At 39.1% G+C, this 23,712-nt stretch overlaps 1 protein-coding gene across 1 annotated transcript in view; it reads right to left on the bottom strand.

Annotated features, from left to right (window-relative positions):
- LOC121097307 (transmembrane 9 superfamily member 2-like) overlaps positions 1 to 21,953 on the bottom strand; it is a 33,621-nt gene extending 11,668 nt beyond the window's left edge. Inside the window, exons 1-12 of the mRNA XM_040614163.1 lie at positions 21,672 to 21,953; positions 21,097 to 21,164; positions 19,704 to 19,797; positions 17,770 to 17,897; positions 17,422 to 17,551; positions 15,024 to 15,151; positions 12,584 to 12,695; positions 10,064 to 10,143; positions 9,011 to 9,119; positions 4,475 to 4,607; positions 2,734 to 2,853; positions 2,502 to 2,559 (exon numbers count right to left, since the gene is read on the bottom strand). Coding sequence (XP_040470097.1) covers positions 2,502 to 2,559; positions 2,734 to 2,853; positions 4,475 to 4,607; positions 9,011 to 9,119; positions 10,064 to 10,143; positions 12,584 to 12,695; positions 15,024 to 15,151; positions 17,422 to 17,551; positions 17,770 to 17,897; positions 19,704 to 19,797; positions 21,097 to 21,164; positions 21,672 to 21,938 — 1,427 coding nt within the window. The 5' untranslated portion in view covers positions 21,939 to 21,953. The remainder of the gene's footprint in view (positions 1 to 2,501; positions 2,560 to 2,733; positions 2,854 to 4,474; positions 4,608 to 9,010; positions 9,120 to 10,063; positions 10,144 to 12,583; positions 12,696 to 15,023; positions 15,152 to 17,421; positions 17,552 to 17,769; positions 17,898 to 19,703; positions 19,798 to 21,096; positions 21,165 to 21,671) is intronic.
- Positions 21,954 to 23,712: the final 1,759 nt, after the last annotated feature.

Below are 23,712 nucleotides of genomic sequence, written 5' to 3'. Positions count from 1 at the left end.
TTCTTGCTACATTAAGCAATCTTAATAATAATAATAAACTTAATGCTTGCTACATAAGCAATTAACCAATTAAGAATAGAAGGAATCTTCCATTCCTTAACAGTGCTAGTTACTTTCAGCAATAGTGCAGTTTATGTAAAAATGCCTGCAACATCCAATGCTTCTAATGCAAGTTTCTATGGTAAAGCCACTGTTTAAATAAAGACTGCACATAAAACCAAAAAGTAACAGAAATATTCCATTGTAAAAATCTATACAAAGAATGCAAGAAGATAAAACTAATGAAAACCCTCTTAGCCGAATCACCTTTCCTATTATTGCCAGTCATTTAATTCTTTTATAATCAGTAAATTCCCTCTGAAAAAAACGCAGTGCTAACAAAGTCTCAGATTTAGGAAGTCACACATCACTCTTACAAAAAACATATACCCTGCTGCAGCATGTGTCACAGCAACATGATAGCAGAAGCGTGGATTAAAGAGGGCTCTTTCCTACAACAAGAATTTTTGTATTAACACCTCACAGAGTTACAGCTAAGTAGCCCACACCTTTGGAGGATTTAAAGACAGCATCAGTCATGACATGTCTCCAGACCTGTTCTGCCCTCCCCAATGAAGCACATCTACCTCACTTTCTAAACATCCTGGGAAAACACTAGAAAACAACTCCAAGACATATGATGAAGATTTCAAACACCCATTCTGAAAACAAAGCAAAATGTACTGCAAAGGAGCCCCACATGAAAGCCTGCTTAAATTGCCATTATTCATGGATTCAGAGATGCATCACAGAAAACTCAGCCTCAGGAAGGGCCCCCGTGAAGTGCACCATTATCTGGGTTTTGTTAAAAAAAAAAGTGTTCCTGAGGCAGAATTTAAACTGCCCTGAAGTGAACATGCATCTTCTACTGTATTTAATTTAAAAAGGAAGTATGGAGGATCAGAGCAATAGGCTCCTTTTTTCCTAGGAGAGGCCTTACACTTGCCAAAACTGTTTGGGGGAATAGACTTATTAAATAAGCACACCCAAGCGACCCCTGCTGTAAGCATCTTGTTGAACAAAAAATAAAAATCAAATCCATTTTTAGGAGTCCTGCTAATCTTTATCATCTATCCAAGCTTGTAACACAGACGCCACTTTACCCCCTCCAAAATTAGAAAAAAGTACTGCAAATATGAATTCCCATCAGTCTACTGAGACTATAACGGCCTCAGGCTGTTTATGATATTATGCAAATTCACTGAACTAGCATAGCATAATCAAGACATCTGTTCCTATTCTACCACCCCCAAACATTTTACTTCCTCTGTGAAACTTAATTTATTTGGGAGTTTAAATAATCAGCATGATATTTTTCCACTGATAAATATTTTCTTCTCTCTCATGATAATATCTAAATGACAGCAGGGAGACTGAAGCACATTTTGTTTAGAAATAAGATTTCCTCATAGAAATACTACACTCAGTTGTTATCAAATGCATTACATCTAATTTGATAAAATTCTACTTTAGTTGAAACCAAGTCATGTTTTATTCATTCTGGGCTTTTGCAGGGCTTTTTCACCTTAAAAAAATATTTATAACCTTCTCCTCAACTTTTGTCAAGATCGTTTGTCACAGGATAGCTTCATGTACCCAAAGTTGCAACCAAGAAAAACAGTAGACTTGCAGAAGGAAGTTTCTGCTCCCTTTCTTCCTGACCTAATTCTCACAAAATGTCTAAGAGCTATGAGAAAACAAAAGGCAGGAGAGCTATCATCCTTCCCAAGCACAACAGTATTGACCATAGTATGATATACACTACGGTCATATCCAAAACTGGACACTACCTAAATTTATACAAGATTATTACCAGTTTAAGAGAATCTCTGCATCATTCTCACCCAGAAGCATAATGAACATCTACTGTTTAGTATAGCCATTTACTTAAGAAAAAAACCCACACCTAAATTATATTTCTTCTGTCCTTTTCAATAACATGGTTACAAGAAAACACTGATACTGTAACTAAGGTAACAGAGGTTCTGCCTAAAGGGCTGCCTCCCTACTTATAGAAGAGCACTCCAGACACTACAAGGTTACTACAAAACCATGTACTTCCTAACAAGGTGTCCATACCTATTACCAGTTAAGACAGAATCACCTGGAACATATCGAGTGCTGTGATAACAAATTGGAATTATCCCATCACTATGCCTCATGTTCTGGTGCAGCAATTCTCAAAGGCTGTGACACTACCTTGCAAGAGCGACATCATTCCTCTTAGCCCCACAGCTGATTACAAAACAAGATGCTAAGAAGCTGTGTTCTAGAGTTCTGGGCTTCAGCTCCTCAGAATTCTTTTCTTTATATTCACAGAAGGGCAATACACAAAAGGAACAGCAACTTAATAACATTAAAGAAAATAATCACACAAACAATTCATTTTTTTGCCCACTCCTTCCCACCTAGGATTCATTTATACTTAAGAATAAAGGAAAGAAAGAGAAGAAAATACTAACCCAGGGCAAAGCAGAGCTGTAAGCAAAACGTTTGTCTTCCACTTCTCGCCTCTAAATGCTGAAGGAAAAAGTAAAAACAATTTTAAGTTCAAGACTTTTTCCAACTGTTTTGCAGTACGGCAGCAAGATGCAGATTTGTTGTCTGAGACACCTGCTCCAGATTGAGGTTTATATTAAGCCCAAAAATTCTGAACTTAACATGCTGTGTCACATTAAACACACACGTACTTACTCTTGTACATTCTAGCAGACACATAACCAGCTGGAGTTCCCAGTAAGACCCACAATACAACTGCACAGGTCATCAAAGCACCACGGTTGGCAGGAGAAAGAAAACCAAGGCAAGCTAGGACTAAAGAGACGAAAAGATTTAGTCAGTTGTGGGCACGTCAAAATTCCCTATTAACACATATGAACAGGTTTATCCCTTTCACTACCAGATATTTAAATTAAAACTACTAAAGTTTTATGTGCATAAGATCACATGATCATACTCCCAATGTCATTTTTTCATTCAAAATGAAGTATTATTTCCACCTCATCTTTTAAACAGGAAGTTTCTCGAGACCAAAAGACGGAAAAATAAAATGCCACACAGAGATGAACAATGAATCTGAACCAAACTTCAGCCTGAAAAACTGTGCTTCCAAAATCTTACAGTCCTCCTGTAAACATACGTGGTCAATACTTACGCATGCTAAGTAACAAGAGAAGTTTAATATGTGGCATAAAGGATACCCGAGGACAGCAGGTCTGAAGAAACCAAAAACTTCAACAGCACTAAGGGTTTTTTTGTTGTGCAGGGAAGTTTAGGGGTTTGGGGTTGGTTTTTTTTTGGGGGGTGGGGAGCAGAGGGGGGAATATTTGTTTGTTGGGCTTTTTTAAGGTAGAAGTAAGTGCGAAGATGTAAGATCTTAGGAGGTACGAGTCACTTGCTTGAAATTCCACAAAAGGCTCTCAGCCGCTATGATGGACAACACTCCAGTCAAGAATGCACTAACTTGAAAATAAGCCTCTTTTATTAAAGAAGGCTGCCCGTGCCCAAACTAATTGTAGAGGCCAGCCCAGAGATATTCTCAGAAAAGGAGTTCATCAGTGATCTCTAGTAGGGAGCTTTGTTTTTTAACAGAAAAAGGACTCCCACTGCCTAATTTCTTTCTATGCTACAGTGGTTGCACAGGAAACTATCACAGCTAAGTAAGTTACAAAGAGTTGTGATCAACACTGAAAGACAAGCACATCAAGAAAATTCTAATAATCTTACAGCAACACGTAACGAACAGAAATGAAGCAGCTCCTCTATGAAAGACCAAAACGTCTGAATAAAACCTGGAGAGCAGAAATCGGAAAAAAACCTTCCTTTGTAATAAGTACCAGTATACTTCCCAATTCTGCTGTACAGTAAGAAAATGAATTGTCATATACTTTATACATAACATATGATAAACCATCAACCTGCAACAGGTTACATCATCGCATGTATATGTAGCTATTTATGGTAGGTTCTCGTATATTTCAGTTTTGTGTCAGTATTATTTCATTGGCATTCATTCTTGCTCTTATTTCTGCATGGCTGCAGACTGTTGTGTCAAACGTATTAGACAGAAAGCGTTCCGAGAACATTACAGCTTTGATTAGGTGTCTTGCACTACTGGATCCTTGGATAATTTACATCATGACAAACTGCTTTTGTTTTTTGTTAAAAAAAGAAACTTGTTACAAGGAAGCTTCATTTCTGCAATCATGAAGAATCTGAATTAGCCCAGATACCACAACATTTTGAACAACTCCACTTACAACAGTGTTACTAAAACTACCTAGATTAAGATTAATTAATAGTACTACTATATATTCTGTATTAACAGCACTAATATTTTATTTTACTAACGGATGGACTTCATTTCCAAAAGAAGGCTTCTATCACTTTTAATAATATATTGCACCACAAATATCACCTTAATAAAGTTACTTACATAAAGTAATAAATGTCATAATGAAAATTTGCGTTCCTTGGCCCAAAAAGACAGACAGTAACATTCCCTTCCTTGGAGGTCTAAATACATCTCCATGAACCAGCTTCCAGCCAAATTCCTCTTGGGCATCTTCCTGTATAAAATCAACAAAGTCTTTAGCAAAGATACATAATGCAGTAGTGAATTAACACAAACAAGATGTAAAATATACATTTAAAGTTTGATTGACTTCCAGTTTAGATCCAAAGACTGACTAACTGCATCCAATGAATCAGTCATTGATTTTATAACCCCCTAATGGTTCAGTGAAAGAAAAAGGCAGGATTTTTCAAGAAAATCTTCATCTCAAAGCAAGAAGAAACAAAACGTTATATGGTTTGGCTAATTACATCATTCTAAATTTAAACAAAAACAGAGCATTCAATTTAATTTAATTCAGATTATAGCATTGCAACATACTTCAAGCATTTATCTTTTTTTGCTTCCACTACAAAGAACATCAGTCTCAATGACAACATTGGAAAAGAATAAAATGGTCTCTGTACTCCAGAAGGAAGTTTGCTCCCTAGAATCACTGGGGGCAAGTACCAACAATCTTTATCCCACTGCCAGAGGTGAATGAATGGATGGGTGGCACGGGAGGGATCTCAGTCCAGCAGCTCTAAGGAACCACTGCTGAAGAATAAAACTTAAATAAAGTCACTCACACATCTTCCCTCACAAAAAAAACCCCAAACACACACCCATGACCACAAACAGTAAACAATATGCCAAGACTACCACTCTCTTCCTCACAAAGTTACAAACTACACGTTCAATTCAACCTAGGAGTACCGAGTTTAATGAACTTCTTACCCCTAGAATTACAATACACAAAAAAATAATGTAAGAAAGAATAAAGACCAAACTGGCCACCAACATAACAGCATCTTAACTTGTGACAGATTATGTAATTTATTTTTTATTTTTTTTAGCAAAAGATTGCATTTGCTGGCTAGAATTTACTCTCAGAAGTCTGATATACTAATACAAAAGCTGAAAACTATTAAACTAATATAAACTTTGATTAAAAAACCCAAACAAACAAAAAAACCCAGACTGTGCCTGCAAAGACAATTATAGCGGGTATCTAGGTATAATTTCAATACACCATCACTCTCCCAGTAAAGGAAGGTTTGCTTGGTTAAAAAAGCATAAAGTTCAGATTTTTCTATATGTCTGAACTTGAACTAATTGTGACGATGAGAAAATTGTCAAAGTAAGACAGAAGAAAAGATTTTCCCCAGGTAGTTGTGAAGAATGAAAGAATTTAAAAGGTTACCATCTGAAGCAAATCTTTATCCATTTTCAAAATGGTGAACACTAAGCAGAAGTAAATGCTTAGTACTTTAGTTCCTGCCAGAACAAGGAAAGCGTTGTACAAATTTGGAATGGCTGGTATTGGATTTCTTATCAACACCTAATCTGGCAAATGCACTCAAAACACACCCTCTGGTTCCAACACAAACTTTAAAACATACAGCTACATAGTAAATATCTTTGTTTAAGAAAAAATAGACAGAAAACAAGCTTGGCAGATCGAGACCCCTGATTTATCTTTTATGAGCCTATGGGCCACAGTGTTTGTCTCAAAGCCTGATTTTTAATAAAACTCTTCTATTACAGGCCAATTAGCTATGAGACAAAGTATTTTCCAGACTTTTGTTTAAAGAAATCAGTAGTACTTTATATTGCTAACCTTTAACGTTCAAAGGACAAGAACTGTACAACTAATCCAAGCAGGAAGCTATACTTTATAGTTACAAAAAAATACTTGAGGAAAAACTAAAAAAATGCTTATGATTCTTGGCCAATATTTTAAAATTTAGCCTAATTTTTAGCAAAGTGCAGTAATCCTCATCTTACCCATTAGTTTAGCCTAGTTCTCAAAATACTCTAACAAAGATCTAAGTCCTCTACACTCAAGCAGTCATGATCAAAAATTAAACAAACAAACAAAAAAAAGACAGGAGTTTTACCTTTCACTGTTGAAAATATATTGACATGAATTCTCTGCAGCTCAGGAATCTTCTCGTAGTCCTAACACCCTAGAAGTAATCTAATGATTTCTAAACACTTAATTAATTAAAGTATGACTCACTAAATCTACATCTTGCTAAAAGGTGTTAGCTGAACATTAAATACATATACTTAGACCACAACTACTGGCTTGTGCATTGATGTCTTTTCAAGTAGAAGCACCAGCATTCCCTAAGTGTGAGATACTAACTTGCTTCACTGCAGCTTCCTCAGCCCAGGTCTTCTTTTGCACAATTACTTCACATCTTTTTAAATCAGTTCCTTGAACTGCAAACAGGTCTTTAAGTGTCTTACAACTGGCAAGAAAATAAAAAAAGTGTGGTTTTCTGAAAGTCACACCTATCCCTGCTGTTAGCCATAAAAATGAACCAAGCTTCTACAAGTCATGTTCTTCAGCACGTTAAGAATGACCAATAAGGATAACACAGTATAAGATATTGAACATAATTTAATTGAAAGATCAAACAGGAGCTTCGCAAAAACGATCAGTTAAAAGATGTGCAAAAATTCCTCCACTTTACTGAATTTGCATTAACAAAAGATATTAAATATCAAAACCACATAGAAGAATAAAATACTTTCAGATGGATGTTTTAGTTTCAATATGAAACGTTTTTGTGCATTTTAAAGTATTTCTTTATCCAGACAGATAGCAACAACAGTGAAAATTCAAGCCTTTCTAGTATCTGACATTATTTTTCATCTTTGGCTTGCAGATACCACTTTTACCAATGACAAAGAGTAATTTTTACTCGGCCTTTCACTCACAGTCTACTTACTGGTCAAGTCTTTAACTCACAGTCAGTTATATTCTCTTCCACCAAGGCAGCAAGCCACTGTAGAGGCCTGCCCCCTTCCCATTTTAAGAGGCACATATTTCAAAAAAACTTCCAACAGGTTCAGTCAGATGGCAACAAGCTTCAGTCACTACCTTAAGTTAGACAAACCAGGCTCTGTTTGACAGAGTGATCACCAGGAGAATTATATTTAAAAAAACCCCACAACGTAATTTGCACACACACACAAAGTAGTTCTAACACAATTAGAGATCGTAAGTTGTCTTGCACATAAACTACAATATTAGAATTTCCTAACTGCAGACAAAGTATATGATTTCATCACACTTTCTAGCCACAGACAAAAGGCAACATCAATTTGTATTAGTCTATCTTAATCAATCTCTCCCCTAACATTTAGCAAAACTACTGATCTTCACACTGATTTCACTCCATTATTAGTCGTTGGTTTAATTTTTGATCCTTTTGCGATAATCATCTGTCATTGGGGTTTTTAAAAAAACACTTTGCTTTATGAAGTTGCATAGCATCACACTTCTCATGAAATTTAGACCACAAACTTTCCTAACTTCACAAGTCACATGCTAACACACTTCCTTTCTGGACAAGGCACGCTACAAACTACTATAACAAAACACCACCTTGGAATCTGAAAAAATTGCAGCAACTGAGCTTCCTAACACAGCTTCATTACAGTGGGGGGACAATACCTGTCTGCAGCACTTTCAAGCCTGATCTCCTGAACAAGGGAAAAAAACAGTGACCAAAAATAACTATTCTCCTCACAAGTTTGGTTGTTCAGACTATAAAATGCATTTTTAGACAAATATTTAGACAAAATAGGCCAAAGTGGGTAGCAAGTCTGCTTCTGCATTACAAATGTCACTGCAACAGATACGGTGCAGGTCCTTTTCACTAAGGCTACATAACATTACTTAAAACAGGGCTGCGTTGACAAGGAATCTTACACATAATCCTAGGTGGCACAGAATCACTCAACAGATGATGATGGAAGGGACCTCTGGAAGTCATCTTGTCCAACTCCCCTGCTCAAGCAGGACCACGTACAGCAGGTTACCCAGAACCATGTCCGTATCTCCAAGGATGGAAATTCCCTAAATAAAACACTGGCTGCTTAGGTCAGAGTCATACCACCAGCTACATGACCTGACTGACTGCACAATGCAACCATAGGACTCAGGAAAATCTGCCGCATCTTGCTGGTGAACCAGCGCCAGAACACTTCTCAATGTCTGCACTGTGTCTTGTGGCTGTTGGCACTGTGAAAGTATTTATCAAAAAAAAGAGGCTTTCCTTGGTTAAGGCCTTGGAACAAAGGGACTTGCATTTCAAATACAAGTTTTTTCACTACCAAAAAGTTTCTGTGAATCACTCCACATACTTCTAAAAACTGAAGTATATCCTCGCACATTACGAGTTCATCAAATGATGCTAGAAAAGTATGACTGTCACATCTGCCCATGTATTCCTGCTTTAGAAAAGCTGAACTAGCAATAAAGCTATTTTTAACCCCCACATACATTAGCATGTATCAGATTCTTGGTATTTACACATCTCTTTAGACTGATTCAAAACTAATTGGTAGACAGCACTATTACCAGAAAAATGTGCTCATGTGGAAGCTGTAAATCTTACTCACAGAAGAGTCAATCTGGTTGTATCTTGCAATATCTTTATGAAGAGTCCTCAGAATGATCATAGCCACCATGCCAGATAAGAAGAGAACAATTACGAGGGAATTCATTATACTGCAGATAAAGAAGAAGTCAAACTTTCAATCCATATTCAGGTTTCAGGACACTCACGCCAATGCATACCACATACATGTACAGCTCAAGTCTGAGGAATAAATAAAGTCTGAGTATCTACGGTTAAAGTAATTCAGACCTTTTAGTATTTTCCCTCCCAGAGACAGTAGACTGTTTTAAATTGTGTACATATATGACTTCTTAGGAGAAAGAAGTGAGAACAATATCCCATAATACATTGTTAATTCTCAAAACAGTAACATACTGCTTTTATTTTCTCCTTACATAGCTAAGAAGTGATTTCTCTAGTGAAACAGCTACAGCTCTTAAAGCAGACTTTGTCAAGACTTTGTAACTATCAACTAATGAAATCTATATCATGCCATTTAATATTTTGTAGAGACATATTTAACCAGATTAGCCTTTTAAAACATTTTATATTGCAAAACATTAACATTTCAACATAAATTACATACTTGATATCATTTCCATGGTACAGAGGGAAATATGTAAGAGCTTTTCATATACTTTTTACTCACAAAAACAGCCCTTTTTACTGTAAGCAGCTGCCGAGTACAAAACATGCAGTACACATATGTACCTCTCACTTGGCAGATAAAGCCAGACAGTAACAACAGGAACACTGCAGAGCAGCAATGTGTCAAAAGTTCTACAGAATGGAGATTATAAAATAAAACGATGGAAGCTGCTTTTCTTTTGTACACTAACAGTGCATTCCTTCGGTGAAATGCAATACTGCAGTTGCTCCCAAGAGATGGAAGACTGATAAAAGTTACTTCACATATGAAAACAAGAACATTTTCTTGCCTGAAAACTAACAGACTTTGTTCTACCACAGCTGAAGTTATACATTCCTAGCAGCACAAATAAGAAATCTCTGTGCTCCCCTACAGGGTTATTCACTGAAAGAATGCAAATCTTACCTAAACCACTGGATATTTGTATGTGGCATTGACTCCAAAATGTAGTCCCATCTGGAAGCCCACTTAATATTATTCTTTTCCTATAAAGAAATTAAACAGCAATTAACAGAAACAAGTACAAGTTTGGTGCGGTCTCTGAGAAGGAATAAGCACATCATATCTCCACAAACCTTCCATTCAGCATTAATACCTAAGCTTGGTACCGACCCTGGATGTTAAACCTCCCTCTTGCATTAATTCATCTCTTGAGTCTCTCAAGGAATATCTTGTTCACCGAAATCTCCTATCCACATCTTCCACCCTCAACTGCAGCTTCTCTAAGCCTCATCTTTCCCTAATTTGGTACATAGCTGCCTGCAGCTGCCAAACACATGCTAAAAACCAATCATGCTATCACTACAAGATACTCCCAGTATAGCACACTGATATTGAAACTTCAACTTTGTTAAACATACTCTACGAATATGTTTCTAGTTTCCCCTGGAATTTTTCTCTCTTGCCATCTCTAATGTATTTAGCACAGGCTTCTTTGCTCCCTGTCATAATGCTGTCTGATACAGACCACTTTCCACTCTGATTCCTGGCAGACAACTTTCATTTCCAGATACACCTCTGAAGGATTTAAGAGGAAATCATTCAGCAACTTTCACCTTTGAAAGACACTTCCATTCTCTTCTATCTCCTCCTCTAAACACTTCATGTGAAAGCTGTACAAGTGATGGTTCTCTCTGATCCCCAAGCCTTGCTCTCCACAGCTTCTCTCATAAGATGTACACCTGCTGCCCTGTTAACAAATCTTGTCTCCTCACCGGCATGAAGTTCCGCTGAACTTCTTCATTTATTCACCAGGTGGTAAGTTTTTACAGATAATTCTCAAAATTTAGACCATGTCTCCAGCCTAGAATTTTTAAGTTCCGATTCATGTTTTGTCTCAAGAACATGTAACAATGAAGAACTGCGCCAACACAACGAGGTAGTCGAAATGCCGTAAGTTGCTCTTTATCAGCCCAATCAGTAGTTCACAGGTAGTTGGGACAGTTTCAGAAGTGTGGTTCTAAAGCTTGTTGCTTGAGTACCAACCTGCTCACATGCCTACATTTTTGTGTACTTGTGTATTAAACATTAGAGGCCCAAACGTGTGTACTTTCCACATACGCAGAGCTGAATACCTCACCCATTTCAATGAATTAAAGCAGACAATGTAGCTTTTTATCAGAAGTCAGCTGCCATACTGGAAAGGACAATGAAACAGTTACGCATTTTACTAGTTTACATATTCGGGCTTACTGAAACTAATGTTCTCCTATTTAAAGATACTGTGAAACACTGATAACTACTCCCCTTTTAAGTTCTGTTGAAACTAGTAATGAAAAGTAAAACATAGCAGGTATTATTTCAAGTGCAGGGTCCCGGGCAGCAGAGAAAGCAAGCAGGGCTGAAGGGCCCGTGACCGAGATGTGCCCAGTGCCAGCCGGCAGCACAGGGCCTACGGCAGCTGCTCCCCACCCACGGGACAGGGAGCGGGGACCTGGAAGCCCCACGGGTGACACAGCACCGCTCACGCTGCAACTCCAAATGGCAATCCATCCTCATTTGAACACCAATGTTAAAAGACAGGAGGCTCATTCATGTAGTAAAACTGGAGAGTCTGAGGAGGACTGGGTGTCTCAAGGGAAAAGTAACGGGATACAGAGTCTTGCACCTCCGGGTCACTGGTTCAAATCAAATTCAATTTGGTAGAATAAAAGTTGTTATCGTATGACAGCTGCTTGACTGCCTATACAAAATAAGCTGGTGGTCTCAAGCCAAATCCAGTAAGATTGGTGCGTTACATCAGAAAAACAACCATGCTTTTGGGACAGACTGGGACCAAAGTACCAAGGTTTGAAGCAGCTTGAATCAAATCTTTCGCATCCCCCACGGAGGCTCACTTTCCATGCTGGGGTAAAGACCCAGTTGCAAGAAAGTCTAATTTCCTCCGAAGTCATAATAGGCTGAATAAAGCATTAGAGTATTAGTAGACATTAGAGTATTGACTCTGAAAGGCCACCTACTTGAAAAAAAGCTAGTGAATAAAAACAATGGAAAATGAGACAACACCTGCAACTTCACTACAAAAAAAGAGCTTTAAATATTGATCTTTAGCATATTGTAACACAAAAGTGCCTCCAAATATAATACAAACCTTTCTTCAACACAAGACTTTCAGTATCCTGACTGAACTGAAAAAAATAGAGCATACCTCAAGGAAGACAGCTCTTGCAGTTATTCAATCTACTACCTCTATTTCTATTAGTAATAAAACAGGGCAAAAAAAAAAAAAGCACCTTTATTTATACATTCCAAGTGTCAAACTACATTAATAGAAAAGTAAGAGATTTTGGGGAAAGTGCTTCACAAGACCATCCTTATGGAATTTACACTGCTTTAATCCAGTTATGACTATTAGCAAATTATCCAATTGTTTTGATTTCATTCTTTTGGGGAATTACATATTCATGTAACAGATTCAATACTTACTTCAAATGTCACAGAGTAAGTGTAGATCAAATTCAGTTTGTTGGTGAATTCTCCAGGAATCTCCATAGGTGGACCTTCACAACTTAAGTTGTTCTCATCTGTATGTTTGTAGCTAAGGGGAGGAAGAAAAAAAAAGTCAAATATAATTGCATATGCTCTACAGGATGAATTTTCACAAATTCTTTTCTGAAATAAAAACTTGCTTTAATTACTTAAAAGAAAAAAAAATCCACCAAACCACAAACCAACAAGGAGAGCTGTGTATATAATTTTGTACCAGCTATTCAAGTTCTTTGGGAATCTGTTTTCTGTTCTATCAAGTCAAAGATGTTAAAATATATTTTTATTAACATTTATGTTTGCAGCTAGAGATAATAAGAGATAAATAAAATCACATATACAATTAGGTATCATTATTCAGAATTTTTCTAACAGCCTTAAAGCCACACCAGAACTGAACACTATTTTTCACAAGCAAGAGCTAAAAAAATCCACAGAAAGCACCCTAGTGATTTGGATCTTGGATCACTATCCTATATTCAATTAATATCTGTTCACACTTCTAGGTATTTGAGAACATTACAGGTAAAGTTGTTTGCAAAGTGTATGGGAGATGAGAAGCACAGATCTCTAAAGGTCATGAGATGTGGTGTCACCCTACCCAACCTTCTGCAATCATCAAAATGAAGTCCTAGCCCTAAGCTAAAGCACTGCATGGTTAACCGGGGTGCAGTCTGGAGATCTTTACCTGGTAAGATTGTAAGTTTTAACATAAAATATCCCTCTTCTGCCATCATTCCTCTCTTTCCCTTTTTAACAACACTGTGTTACTGATGAGGGACTCAGCCTCACTGTGTGATTGTCAGTAAGGAAGACTGAGAATTTCTTAGCAATTTCCCACAGGTTCTCGACTTCCCTCAAGTTTCATAAGGAAAAGGGTGTTTATTTTATTTTGGTAGATTTGGAAGTGTCTTTTTTTAATTACTATTATTATTTATTTTTTTTTTACCCTACATAAACTTCAAATACATAAACCTTTCTCTGTAGTATCTTAGAAATACTGCAGCTATAGAAGCACAGTGTCAAAGAAACCTTAAGGTCTGCTTGAATTTACTCCTGTGAACCTCCTCTAACACTGGAAAATAGCTTCTCTCTCACAGCCTCTTGGCCAAGTTGTATATACCCAATTTAGGTAATTCTACTTTACACGCATTATTGTATGTCAACAACTAAGTCAAGCCACAAGATAGCAAAAACCTTCATGAAAGGCTTAGGGTGCTCCAACCACAAACACTCCCCATCTCAGGAGAGCAAGGTTGAAGCAAAGCAGCAAGCGAACCACCAGGTCAGAGGCTGACAGAATTGAGGTTATGTGCAACCTAACTGTGCCCCCTTGTGGTCTGCACTACTAGTGAAAAGACAAATTCCCAATTTTCAACCACTCCGTATGCTATTGACAAAGCGTTAATCAGGAATGGAGAAGATTGGTAGAATCTTCTTGCCACCACCTCGGAGCATATGTAAACGGAAGGAACAAACTTGCATAGCAAGTATAATTCACTAAAAACACACTGTACCATTGCAACAGAAAAAAACAGTATACCCGAGTCATATTGTACCATACATGCCTGTATGACTCGCAAAACTGGAGTAGTGTAATTTAAGAACGTACTTAACTCTGTATAAAAGAGAGAAGAGCTTAGCTAAAAAAAACAACTTGCTTTGATATTTTATAAACAGATTGTAGTTTTCAAATACAGGTAAGTATGAACCAAGCATGAACAAACTGACAAGAGGCCAAAGCAATTGCTTCAGTCTGTTTCTGACCTCTGAATTGTTGCATCTCCTCCCTGACCAACACAGAAACTACTGTTCAAGAAAGTAAGGTAGTCTTCTTAGGAAATCAGTTGTCATCTTCTGCTGTTCTGAATATCAGTACTAACCTGATATTTTACCTATACTTTAGTATCTGAACTAACACGGGAAAAAGTACACCTGTACAAGTACTGTACACTCATACAAAGTACAATTGGGATGCAATACAGCAACGGTAAGAGAGATGACATGGGAAACTTTCTCAGTTAAAGGATGTTTCTCAGTGTATCTGAAAACATGTATTTTAAAAGAAAGTAATGCACACCCAGATGCAAATCAATAAACACATGAAAAAGCTTCTGTTGTTTGTGTCAGGTTCTAGGAGTCTGCATAAACAGTTTTCCCATCAGGAGAGACTCTGGGGAACATTTTTAAAAGCAACGTTAAGGTCGTGGAACTGCTCTCTTTGTAATAGTTCCAGCCACGAACCAGTATACTGAGAGTTTTATCAGAAGTCAAAGTAACTAGTTCCTCAGAACTTACGGACACCAAGTATCATTTCTAAGTTTACAACTACTATTAGGACTCCCTAGTACTACAGCTTGCTGCTTTAATACACAATTACCTTTGCGGTCTCAGTCTTGCCATCACCAGTCTCGCACCAGGCCAGTTTTCATCCTTCCCACTATGGTACATGATTGTTATGTCAACGTGGTTGAAGAGGTAGAAAGTGTTCTTCTTGTTAAACTCTGACTACAAAATACCATCAACAGATTGAGAAACTTCTCCAACAGAAGAGGGCACAAGCAGTCAAGAACTTTAAAATGAGACTACTCTCCAATGAAGGAGCAAGAAAGGAGGGGGAATACTTCAATATTTACTTTTTTAAATACACCTGTATAAAATATATAAATATTTTTCTATGTATTATATAAATACAAATGTATATAATAAAGCATCACATCTGTGTTACTAGGAAAACTTAAATGCATTTGACACCATTTTTGTATTTACCACACAAGGCTGCCAAAACAAGGTTGAAGATGTATTTTTTCAAGGTACAAGTAATTCAGATTCACCATTTCTCCCTGCCCCCTCCTCCCAAAATTTTCCTGGTAGACATTCCGGCTACCAAAGCTTACAAACCAGGTTCTGCTTAAAAAAAATCTTTCAGTAGCTATTCTGCTTTGTCATTCCTATCCTTTCAGAATCTGGAATTATGAAAAACTATATAAAGCTCAGATGACACCAGAGTCAATTAAGTTGGCTTGGATTTTCTTTTCTCCTTGACACTGTCATTGTTAAAAAAAAAACTTGATTTGTATTAGGGGACCAGGATAACAGACTGCTCATTGAGTTTCCAAGTAAAATAATCCCTCAATTTATTGTGTATATTAGCCATTTTCCAATTGCCATACAACCTCATCCCTTGCCCCCCCACCCCCAGCAAAATATGAAGGTGTCCTGCATTAAATTTATCTGGATTGCTCTTCTTTCACTATGATCAAGATTCCCATCGGGAGAAGACTAGAATCATACCTGTGCCATACTATAACCCTATCTTTAGCTACCTGTTTCCTCCTTTTCCAAAGCAGCAATTGAAGCAATAATATAGCTCACCAGCTACATAAGTGTGAGGATGAACTGTAGTTCTGCCATTGCATGATAACAACTCCTTTCCTGCCCCCATTTTTAAAGATAATTATGTCTGCTGGAATAGGTATTTGGGTATACATCTGAAAGATGACATTCCCCAACTCAGCCCAGAGGTTACACTTGTACCCACTGTGCTACATTTTTATTTGCCCATGTAACAATCACCCCTCTAGCATGATGCCATGCAACATTCGCATCCCAATTAGAAGTCACAGACTAAAACTGACACTGGGTATGACAGCTACACTGGCAGAGCATCCACGCCACAGCTAGCATACATAATTTGCACAGCACTTCATAGATACGCAGTACAAGCTCCTTATGCACTCACTAGGGAATTCAACATTGATGCTGATGTACAAAAGCCTCCCCATAAAAAAAAATAACAAACATCAACTTCTCATTCAAGTTGCTGACTTTGCTGCAACTGCTTTCTGTGTATCAGATAGCTTCCAACACAACATACACTAGTATCAATTTCACATAAAAACAACCTCACTTAAAGTAAGCAAGTTGAACACCCAACTGGAACAAGTTACTCAATTCACAGACCATTTTTAATACTCTAGGGAGCCTCAGGACTTCCAGCCTACCAAGTTGGAAGGTAACTGCAGAGTAAACTGAACATGCACGGTAATGCATCACTTCCAAGAAGCACCAGACCTGCTGAATACAAATAAATTGACTGCACTGCAAAAGAACACTAAGTCATAAGGCAGAGCAGAGACATAGCACAAATGCTCCCCCCTCACTGAGAGGAGTGTGCTACCTCACCCCAAGACAGATAAAACTGTATCGCTATTATCTGTAACTGTACTAGTTCACCATGAAACTCCCAGGATGACTGACACATTTCAAGTTGTTGTCAATATAATTCTTTCCTTGTCACAGATGTGTTTGTTATCTTCCAGCCATCTGGGAAAACCTCGACACATTTAACTTGTAAACTGTGCTAGACGTAACTTTTGCAACTAGAGCACAGCTCTCATTTCTAGGTCTTCACTAGAAAGCTTCTATCTGAAATGGGTAAAAGAAAGTCTTGCATGCAAAAAATGAATAGGTACAAGGATGGATACACATGAAATTTTAGAACAAACCCCTCAGTTTTCTAAGGCTTTTAGATTCAAATACAGTTGGTTTACATCTCTACCTATATTGCTCAAAAGATATATGAACTCTTTTTTTTGGACAATCGTACCAGCAAGACACCACACACAGAAGCGGCACTCCATGTTGTCAACGCCCATGTCTGAACATTAACCATGTTTACAAGGCTATCTGTTCTTTCTCAGGGAAAGAAAACTTAAAATTAAAATTGTAAATGAAATTATGTCTGCTATACTAACAAAAGAAATTCCACCACTTACATTTATAACACAAGCATCTTTAACTCTACCATCTGGAGTAACAAAACATCCTATCGGAAATCCTGGATTACAGTATTTTTGTCCATCTTCCACATCATAGCACCACGTTACAGGCATGTTATCGATAATCCTAGACAGAAATCATCAAAGAACATGTCCTCAGCAAGGGATGCACCTTATTTCACATTGATATTTAACATTCATGTAACACACAGTTTTCAGTACTGCCCACAAGATGCACAGTAGAGGACAACTATCACATTGAAGGAAGAAAGCAACCACTTAGAACATAGATAACAATGTAAAAAAGCAGCAAAAACCCCCACCAATCTCAAGCACACAGCTTACCAGTGATGCTGATAATTCAACTGCATTCCTTTCTTCAAAAAAGCCAGTTTGCTTTTATCCGCACTGTTTCCTGGGTCATATGATCTTGTGCAAACTTTCTTGCATGTTTCTTGCTTTTTGAAAGTGAACTGATTTAAAAAAACACACAAAAAGAGTAATTTCAGTTTTGCTTCAAAAATCCAAAGAGGATTTTTTTTAAGTAAAGCTGACTTTTTTGAGATACTTCACTTCCTTGCTATAGAAGTTTCTAAAGCCAGAATTTCCCATATAACAGTTTTAACTTAAATGTCAAGATTTATGTATATCCAGCACCAGTAATCCCCTTGAATATTGCTCAAATTAATTCTCTTCAGATAAATTCTAGCCCAGATAAACCTTGAGGACTGTGCAACCTGCCCAAGGTGAACCTGCTTTAGCAGGGGGTTGGACTACATAATCTCCAGAGGTCCCTTCCAACCCTGACCATTCTGTGGTTCCGTGACTGAAGCTTAAAAATTAGTAAAAAAGTTATTGATTTTTTCTTTTACCAGTTTGTTTTATTTTTGTAATTTCATCATCTGCTAAAACAGGATTAACTACACCCTTTTTGAATGTTTCACATTAATTTTAACTGCGTTTCCCCACCATGACTAAGTTATTAGACAAGGCTGCCAAAAATGCAACAAGTTGCACAGGATCTAAAGTCTGAGTGCAGACACCACCTAACACAAACGTGCTCACATCTGTGTATCAGACTTCTAGTCTAAGCCAGTTAGGATTTACCTGTTTGTGAGCTAACATACTTAAAATGTGACTTAAAATTCTAACATTATCAAGGCCTAAGTGCTAACCAGTAACAGCAATTTCTAATTCCTGCAGCATGCAGCCATTTCAAACAAGTGATTGTTATAATAATCTGTTCCATGGGTATCCAGCCCAAATGGCTCATCATGCTACATATTCAAAAGCTTCTTGTGGCCAGCAGCCATAAGACTTAAAATTACATTAGCTCAGAGCTTCAAAGAAAAAGAGACTTCTAGGAGCAGTTTACACAAGGGAAGAGGCATCACCTCCTTAACAGTCCTATGAAAAGATGTGACTAGGTCCCTAATGACTGAGCTGCAGTAGACTCATAAACTCTACTGCCTCTTTTTCTCACAGGTATTTGGATTATCTAGCAACCCATGCATACAAACACAGCTCAGTTTCACCATCAAATCCCAGTCTGGAAACTGCTTTTGAAGAAGCCATAGCTTTCAAGCATTAAGAGCCAGCATTTGACCATATCTCTTTACTGCTAATAATTTTCCCAAGCTGATTGTACAGCTTTTTTAGAGACGCTCCATTTGGTCATTGCTAATGCAGGGCATGAGACAGAAAATTATTACATACCTAATCTACAAAACATGTCCATATATTTATTTTACAGATTTCAAGTGACATGCATCAACAATGAAAATTTGGTTTTAGACAACAGGTACTAAGTGTGTACAAACAGGGAAAAGCTGAAACTGAGCCCCAAATTCCACCTCCTACTCCAGAAGTTGCCCAATAGTACAACCAAGCATACGAAACAGTTCTTGAACCACCAGTCACAGCCTCCAATATTACATTTTAAAAAATGACTTCAGATCACCTAACACACTATACAACCTGTACACAGCTGTTAAAGAATTGCTTAAGTTTAGTTCCTGAACTTCTCTATGACAGAGGAACAGGAAAGAACAGCGATTACTGGCTCAGCTTCCTAACTCTAATTAGTCACCCTAAGATGCCTTTGGGGTGGTTGGTGGGAGGGGTTTTTTTTTTATTACATAAACACTGTAAGGCTGATATTGAAAAAAGTAAAAAAAAATAATCACACAATCATCAAATATTCAGCTATGTCTGTATTACAGTCATTAAAATGACAGTTATCAAATTTAAACAAGACCAACTTCAAGGAATACAATAACCTTATATGGAGATGATGCTATTCTCTCCCCAAACAGCACTTGTCCAAGATTTTCTGATGGCCTCTTTTCTTCTGTATCTTGACAGAAGTCAAAACTGGAAAGAAGTGGAAAACATTACCTTTGATTTTTAATTGACATACAAGTCTAAAGATGAGCCTAAAACAATTTCTTGAGTTATGCCTTTAACATGGCAGTTTTCATGCTTCTTTTGGCAGGTCAGATACTGTTAGTAAAAATTTAAGTGCCTTTGCAAAGAAATTTGGCATATATTACACAGAAATATATCTGCTTTGATACCTCTTTCAACCAAGATGTATCACAGCTGAAGTATCTTTACAAAAGGTATAATGCTTGGTACAAGCACCCTTTTCAAATGGCAATCTAAACCAACAGAATGTTCCATAGTAGGAAAAAAGAAGACTATGCTACAGCCTGTCCATTTCACTTGCTAAAAGGTTTCAGAAAAACAACCACAATCCTATCTTAAAGGAGTCTTTACAAATAGTATTTAACCAGAAATACGTTCCAAACAAGGGAAGCACTTTTAATATTGATGTGCCACAGTGCCAAACACCATTCAGCAGTTCTTTTCAACTACATACAGTCTGAAACAGCTGAATATGGGAGAGAGAACATGCCTCCTATTCTGGATATTCATTATTCAAACGTGGGTAGTAGTAGGTTGGGAGGTGCAGGGGTGGGAACCACTTATAAGTACTTTTGCTCCTTAAGTGGCCCTAAATTCATTGGCTTCCATAAAGCTGAATTAAAATAGAGACAAAATCGGCTTTTTGAGCTAGTCTCTGATCTTGCTGCTACTGTTGCACTGCACAGGATAAGACCTATACCACCTACAATTTTCTCTTTTCTGTATGCCCAAGAGCAAGAGTGCAAATCATGTTGTGCATCATTGCTTTGTAGGCCTATAAATATCTGAAAAAGCAGGTAATAGTTTTCACAGACAAAAATCAAAACAAAAAACAATTAGATACAGAGCTTTGGTGGAAAAAGGGAAAAAAAAAACAGTAACTCTTCTTCCAATTTCTTTTAGTTGCCAGAAACAAAGAACACAAAGCTCCTGTCTTCCCAGAACTGACTAACAGGAAGAATTTTCAACACTAATTCTAGTACTGGGCTCAAAAATACGCACCCATCAGAAACCCAGCAGCCTTGCCTTTAACAATAACAGAGGATGGTCAGGAGGCACAGGTGTGGCCTTCATCCACTCCACACCCGTGTATTTCATTCCTGCCACCAAGTGCTGGATTTACTCTTCCGCCCCTACATCTAAAACACTGCTTGCAAGAAACACGCGTGCCGTATCAGGAGTTTCACTGCTGCACAGAGAACAGGCTTTCCAAACGCTTCTGGAAGCCTGTTGCGACGTACTTACGCATCGTACTCGTAGGGCAGGACAGATTCAACCGAGTCCAGTCTGTTCACGAAGAGCTCGATTAACGACTGAAACAAGGAAGGGCAGGAGGAGGAAGAAGTATGAAAATAGAGGCTTGTGAAAACACACGCGTGGCCGACGCCAAAGGCACAGCTAGCTGGCAAGCGCCTTTGCAAGTTCCGAGGCTATCCCACGGCAGAGTTACCACAGACCCGTGACAGGCCCCGGCCGCCGCCGCGGCGCTGGGCCGCGCCACAGCCGCCCTCCCCCGCCAGCCCCGCCGCCGCGGGGGGCGCAGCAGCGGCCAGCGACCCTCCCGGCGCTCAACGGAAAGCTCAGCGGGAAAAGGGAAGGCTTTCACCCGAAAAAAACACGGGGTGAAAGACGGAAAAGGGCGCTAGGAGTGGCTGGGTTCCCAGAGCGAAGGCTGCCGCCTGAGGGAGAACGCGCGGGCCCGCAGGCGGCAGGGCGGGGGGTACCCGGCGGTGCCCGCTCGCCGCGGGACGGGCCCGCTCCGGGCTTCCGCGACTGGGCGGGGGGGCGCCCGAGCGGGGCCCTCCCGTGAGGGCTCTCACCTTGCAGCCCTCGCTCTCCTCGCCCTCCTCACAGAAGCTGACGGGTGCCAAGCCAGGCAGGTAGAAGGCGGCGCAGAGAGGTGCCACCAGCAGCAGTCCGGCCGCCAGCAGCCTCATCTTCCAGCCTGAAGGAACCAAGGCACCATGAGCCGAGACCGCAGCCCCGAGCGCCCGGGCCAGCGCCTTGCAGAGGCCAGTAGCGGCAGCGTCACATCGCGTTGGGGCCACGGCGCCTGCGCGGTGAGGCGGTGAGGCGCTGGGCGCCATCTTGAGGCAGGGCACGCGGAGGCACGGCGGTTGTTTCCCTCACGGAGGCCGCCGTTGGCTGCGGGACGTTTGGGCGGGCTGTCGCCTCCGTCTCGCTGGGCAAGTGATTTCCCTTCTTGCCTTACACGCTCACCTCAGCCTTTTTTCCCCAAGTCCCCTGCAGTGACTTGTACCAGAACCTCTTGTAAGGTTTTAGCTTCCGGCAAAGCAGTGGAAGACTCAAATGGGATTTTACCAGCTGAGAAAATTAGGGGTGGAAATCCAAGTTTTTGTATTGCAACCTTTATCTGCAATCCTGCAATTTTAAAGAATTTCATTTGATTAGTTTTTTGATGCCTGGTTCAGCAGCTTGTGATGTTTGCAGCCAACAACAGCAGGATGCGCACCAGCTCCCAGTGTCCCGTGGCTCCTTGCTACAGCACAGCCACTATGGTGCCACAAACCTGATGCCAAGCTCCAGGCCTGCTCGTTCAGGTGGCAATGGTAGGATCAGCACTCTGGGACAGCTGCAAAACCCGTCTGAGAAGCTGGGTAGATACAAATGACAGGTACGAGCTGAGCTCCGTTCTACCATGGCAAGACAGATACTACTGTGTAAGACATGGCTCTAATGGCATTGCTCTCGGTACTGGGCAGACACCACCTCCACCATCTCTGTATTTCCTGTTTAGGCAAGCTGTTGCCACTCAGGTTTCCAACCTGTGACATTATGTTTGCATTACTCCTGAAAAACCTTCAGGTCCAACAATTTTACTCAACTCGTCAATCAGTAGTGAGTTGCTCTTACCATAGGACAGCACCAGGCAAAAGTGGAAAGACTAAAGGGTTTATAATAATTGTTTTGCCTGTGTCTTTTCAGCTGAGCCTGGAAAGCTGTAGTTATTTTAGGCAGTTCCAGCTATGTCTTAGTGACCTGTGGTCCACCTTCTATTGCTAAACCAAAAGGGACCACAATTAGATCCCAAACAAGTGATTTGGGAGAAGCGCATGAGGGAGTTCCAGTTTAGAAATGGCTAACAAAGTCACTGTCAGAAACAATTACTTTGTGCTGCCCTCATCCGCTCTAGTCTGAGTTTTACAGAGGAAAAATGCTGAATTTCTATAAATACTTACCAACTGACAGCTGCCTAGTAAATTGCTCTTTGTCATGACAGTATCAAACTGATCTTTTCAGTTATTAGAGCTGGACTGTATCTCTAGAGGAAATTACATTCCCTTTTTTATTAATTCTGAATGAGTCTTATGTGATCAGATTATTTATGTATTTATTAGTCCTCATCCCCCAGCTCTCCTGAACCCTTTATCCAGTTTAAAGCCAAAGCATGATGAAGTTGGTAAAAGGCCAACATGGTTGATGAAAATATGCAGCATTGTACAAGGGAGATCCAGAGTACTGCCCGCTGTGTGAACAAGTTTGTAGTGTACATTCAACTACATTGTTGAACATCATAGGATTTATTCAGGAGTGTGACATTTTAGGTGAAAGATAGCACAAAAATTCATAAAATATTACCCTCATGGAATGTTGTCCACCTCTCCCATCTAGTGGGCTCATTTTTATGGTTATCACTGAAAAGGTACAAAGGGATCAATTTATATGTATTGGGTTTGTAAGTAGCAACTTAATTGCATTTCTTCTACTTTAAAAAATGTAAGGAAAATTTTCTAAGCTATGATAATGCAAGGGCAAGTATATCTGTGCTAGTTAGATAGCAACTGTCTTCTCTGTAAAGGTTGGTAGAGTTTTCCTGGTCTCTGTTTCCCCAGTTATCCA

The sequence above is a fragment of the Falco naumanni genome, chromosome 14, assembly GCF_017639655.2.
Source record: "Falco naumanni isolate bFalNau1 chromosome 14, bFalNau1.pat, whole genome shotgun sequence".
In the NCBI taxonomy this organism is placed as follows: Eukaryota; Metazoa; Chordata; class Aves; order Falconiformes; family Falconidae; genus Falco; species Falco naumanni.
This window is presented reverse-complemented; position numbering and strand designations above follow the sequence as displayed.